The sequence below is a fragment of the Tripterygium wilfordii genome, chromosome 18 (genome assembly GCF_013401445.1).
Source record: "Tripterygium wilfordii isolate XIE 37 chromosome 18, ASM1340144v1, whole genome shotgun sequence".
Taxonomy (NCBI): Eukaryota; Viridiplantae; Streptophyta; class Magnoliopsida; order Celastrales; family Celastraceae; genus Tripterygium; species Tripterygium wilfordii.
Window position 1 is genome coordinate 12,676,995 of NC_052249.1, and position 4,442 is coordinate 12,681,436.

Sequence of the window (4,442 nt, forward strand, 5' to 3'; positions counted from 1 at the left end):
TTATTTTTGTTGATAAGGGCCCAACACATTTACATATGTTTTCCGTAACTTGTCAATTTTTGAAATTTTAAGGTTTTTAATGTCCCATTCTTGTCCAAAAAATATTCCTAAAATCAATATTAACTTGTTTCATTGACAAAAAAAACGTATAACAACATTGTATATGTCAACCCAACACTTGAAAAGCAAATAAATCAGAGGATCAAAGGTTTACATGAAGATTAAAGAACCCTCGATGATGTTCGAGTTAGAATTATATTCATTTTGCATAAATGTGTCTAACGATTACTAGAGAGTTTTCATCGTTCTCATATAAATTTCATTTTTTAGGATTATTATGTTCTTATTCGGTAAGAATATACATACATATTTGATCAGTTGCCCTCGTTAACCTAGATAATCGTCCACGTGAAAAAATAGACTGATTAAGGATTGTTCTCTCATTTGGTATGATATTTATATATTTATTGAAATATTGAAATTATATATTGCCATTAGAGATTGATTGGATACAAAAATAACTTTGTTTCCATAAATTATATTGTTTTATACCTTAATTGTACTCTCTTAGGTGAAAAACATAACTGTATATTTTGTCATAATCAATTTCTCTCGATCGTTTACTTCATTTTTTTCTAATGGGATAGATAGAGAAATGATTTTTTTGCCATATATACTCTATTTTTTCTTGTCAAAAGCTCTGTTTGGTGGAGCGGACCCACTCTCGTGTCCTGTTTCACCAAATGACCCTATACCACTGGACTGTATGCCCCGCAAGAAAAAACTCCTTATTTTTTTAAATGTGGGCCCCACATGCTTAAAGTTAAACTTATTTTATTTTTATTTCGAAACTATGGGACTCACATGCTTTAAAGATTTAAATAATATTTATATAAATTAAATTAAATCCTTAATAAACTACAAAATGTAATGTTATTGTATTTAATTTTTAATAAATATTGTATTAAATTAATAACACTAATGAATTATTAATTCTTATAATAATTTATATTTATCCATTTATAATTATATATATTAAATAATATTTATTCATTAATATATTTATATAATATATATTATATTACAATTTAAATATTAAATTAAAGTAATTATAATTTTTACCTAATAAATTATACTTATAAATTAATAATAATACAAATAAATATACTTTACACGACCTAACCACGAGCAACAGTTAACAGTTTCATCAAATACCTCGTAGCTTATTTCAAAGTTTCAAGTTCAGTTTTTTTTCACAACTTAAAAGTTAACGTTGAAAATCAACACAATCGCTCTCCCAAAGACACGCAAAATATATTATAGTTTCTCTTCATTGTTCTTAATATAGAGATATGTGCATATATGGAAGAAAAAAAATAAATATTTTAAACACGTTCTCTATTTTTTTAATAATGATATGGAAATATGGTCCACTCTCAGTGGGCGCGTAGGATGGATTGTTGCATAATTGTAAGACATGCCGCGGATATACCAACAACAATGTAAGAGGAATTGGGTTGCACGTCCTAGAAAAGACGAGTGAGGAAAAAGCGCGTACAGAAATTGATCCTGCAAATGGCAATATCTAGTGGTAGTGGGCTCCACATTTGACAATTTGAAAAAGTCAAAGAAAAAGCATAAAAGTGCCAAAATTCCAATACCCATCTCCTCCTATAAATAATTATAATAAACAATTCACAAAGTCAGTGCTCAACCCATTATTTTTCTCTTTTCTTATTACACTAAAAAAGTCAGCGCCGTCCTTTCTGCCGCTCTCTCTCTTGCAAAAGCACAGACGGGACAACAATTGTTTTGTGTTTGAAAGTTTCAAGGTTGATTTCCTGATCTGAGATGACAGATTGGGACCTGTCCGCGGTGGTTAGGAGTTGCAACTCCAGCATCACCACCACCCAAAATGCCCTTCACCAAGACCCATTAGCTTTTCTAGCTTCTCTACCATATGAACTTGAAAATCAAGTACGCTATCCATTCCCCAATTTTGTAGACACCACCACTAGGAATTTTGATTTTGATGAATTGCAAGACTTGTGCATGCCCTTCTTGATGCCCAAACCCAGAACCTCCTCCATTTTCAATGAAATCCACCATCATCAGCCCCCACCACGACAACCCACCAACAAGCAGAAGCCCACTAACTCTGCTTTTGTGTTTGGAGAATCCAGCAACAGCCAGCAACAGAGACACCCAAAAAAGCCAGAGAAATCTCCAGAACAAGCACGATCTCAGCCATCCAGACCAAGGAAGAGGTACTCGAATCTTTTAATTGACATCATTAACAGCACCTTAGCCTGTGCGGACAGAATCTATCAGATCAGATATCAGCAGCCGAAATGAGCCAAAAAAAAAAAAAAAAAACAAAAACCGGAGACCTTGTTTTGGTTATTGGGCATAATTGATTAATTGATCTTCATATTTTTCTTGGCAGGAAGAACCAGCAGAAGAGGGAGGTTTGTCGCGTAACAGCAGAGAACCTGTCATCAGATTTATGGGCCTGGAGGAAGTATGGACAAAAGCCCATTAAAGGGTCTCCATACCCAAGAAATTACTACAGATGCAGCAGCTCAAAGGGGTGTGGTGCGAGGAAGCAAGTGGAGAGAAGCAATACGGACCCCAATATGTTCATTCTGACATACACTGGGGACCACACACATCCGAGGCCCACGCACCGGAACTCGCTCGCCGGCAGTACTCGGAACAAAGTTCAAAAGACCGGAAACAAAAACGACGCAGCACAGGCCTCAAGTGCCGCGGCAGCTCCTGCGGACAGGGAGAGTGAGGAGGTTGAGGAGGATGAGTTTGAGGATTTCGATGATGTTCTGATTCCCAACTTGGCTATCAATGATGATCTCTTTGCGGAATTGCGAGGACTTAGTGCTGCAGGAGCGGTTGATGAGAACTTCACTCCGTGGTCTCCTGGTAGCTCCGCCGCCACGGCCGGTGCAGGTGGTGGCTAAGGGAGGGATTGCGGTTTAAAAAATTTGTTTTTTAGGTGGGGGTAAAAATGGGTTTTAATGTTTTTTTTTTCTTTGTCAGCGGGGGTAATATACTTGTAAATGTCTTAGGAAAAAATGTTTGTTTTAAGTGAACGAAAATAAGGAAAATCATAAACATGTAGTACATTTTGTTGATGCAAAATTGTGCACAACTTATACATCAGCAACGAGAAAGATTGTTACGTTGATGGTGAACTTCTCCAATCCTGCAGGAACAAAGAGAGGGCAATCTTTGACGAATTGTTGACATTCGGACGTTTAAGTTATATGGTATATTTCTCAAGAGTAATTCAAGAATCAAATGTTTCAATTGTCTCTGCATACCTGGAATGAAAACATTCCTTTTATCATAGTTGTGGCATGTGCATCGGAATTTCAGAGAGTTTTCCGCCATATCTATGATATCTCAAGGTCATTAGGACTGTAGGGATCATGCAGATTGATTCTCCGTCATTCCCTTGATTCAACGAATTCCCTTTTCCTTGTGCTGACTTCAATGAAAAGTCATTTTTCTCTATGGCGTCTTTGCTCTGTGCCACTTTTCATGCCGACAACGCATGATAATTTTTCTTCATCCACACATGTATACTGCATTTTTAAATACAAATATAGACAAAAACATGTTTGGGTGTTTTCTTTTTCAATATATATTTGTTTTTCTAAGTATTTTTTTTATATGCAGATGATAATTTTAATATATGCATTGTATATCTCTTGAGAAGGTCATTTCGGTCCTCATGATAAGCCAAACCGACAGTCACGTAGAGAAATTGCCTTGTTATTGCTTCATTTTGGCAATAAGTATATATAAAAACCCAACCAATATATATATATGTGTGTGTGTATATATAAACACAAGACCTCACTGTCATTCAAACTAAAATCAAATATTTTAAATTTTATTTCTTTTAAGAGATTGGATTTGGTCAAATATATTTTATTTGCTGCTATTGTTTAACAGTTCGAGATATGTTATTTTATTTTGCATGAAGAAGTGGTTGTATTTTTATATGTTATAAATGGGGGCATTCAACATTAAAAAATCTATAATATAGTTCAAGAATCTAATGATGCAATTTCTTGTGCAATAAATATCGTTATATATAGTATCGGAAGCACTACATGTCCATAATTTTGATGTTCATAATTGTCCATAATCTAGGTGGCATGAGGAGAAGTGTGGGAGACCATTTTGGATATAGTATATAGTTTTTTTTGATAAATATATATAGTCTATAGTATTAGGTTGGGGAAAAAATATGGCCGAAACATGTACTAAAAAACGAAGTCAAGTTAACTAAATACGCAAAAATATTATTTATGAATTGATGAGTTTTGGAGATGAGAATGTCTCCAAAATCCCTCAACGAGTTTCTACTTTTTTTTTTTTAATCTCCATTCACACTTTTTCTGTGACTTAATTATACT

General features: G+C 34.4%; 1 protein-coding gene across 1 annotated transcript; it reads left to right on the top strand.

Annotated features, from left to right (window-relative positions):
- Window positions 1-1,654: 1,654 nt before the first annotated feature.
- On the top strand, window positions 1,655-3,361 carry LOC119984668 (probable WRKY transcription factor 27). Its single transcript, XM_038828735.1, has 2 exons — window positions 1,655-2,267; window positions 2,447-3,361. The coding sequence occupies exons 1-2, from the start codon at window positions 1,852-1,854 to the stop codon at window positions 2,973-2,975; spliced, it is 945 nt and encodes a 314-aa protein (XP_038684663.1). The 5' UTR covers window positions 1,655-1,851; the 3' UTR covers window positions 2,976-3,361.
- The last annotated feature ends 1,081 nt before the right edge of the window (window positions 3,362-4,442 follow it).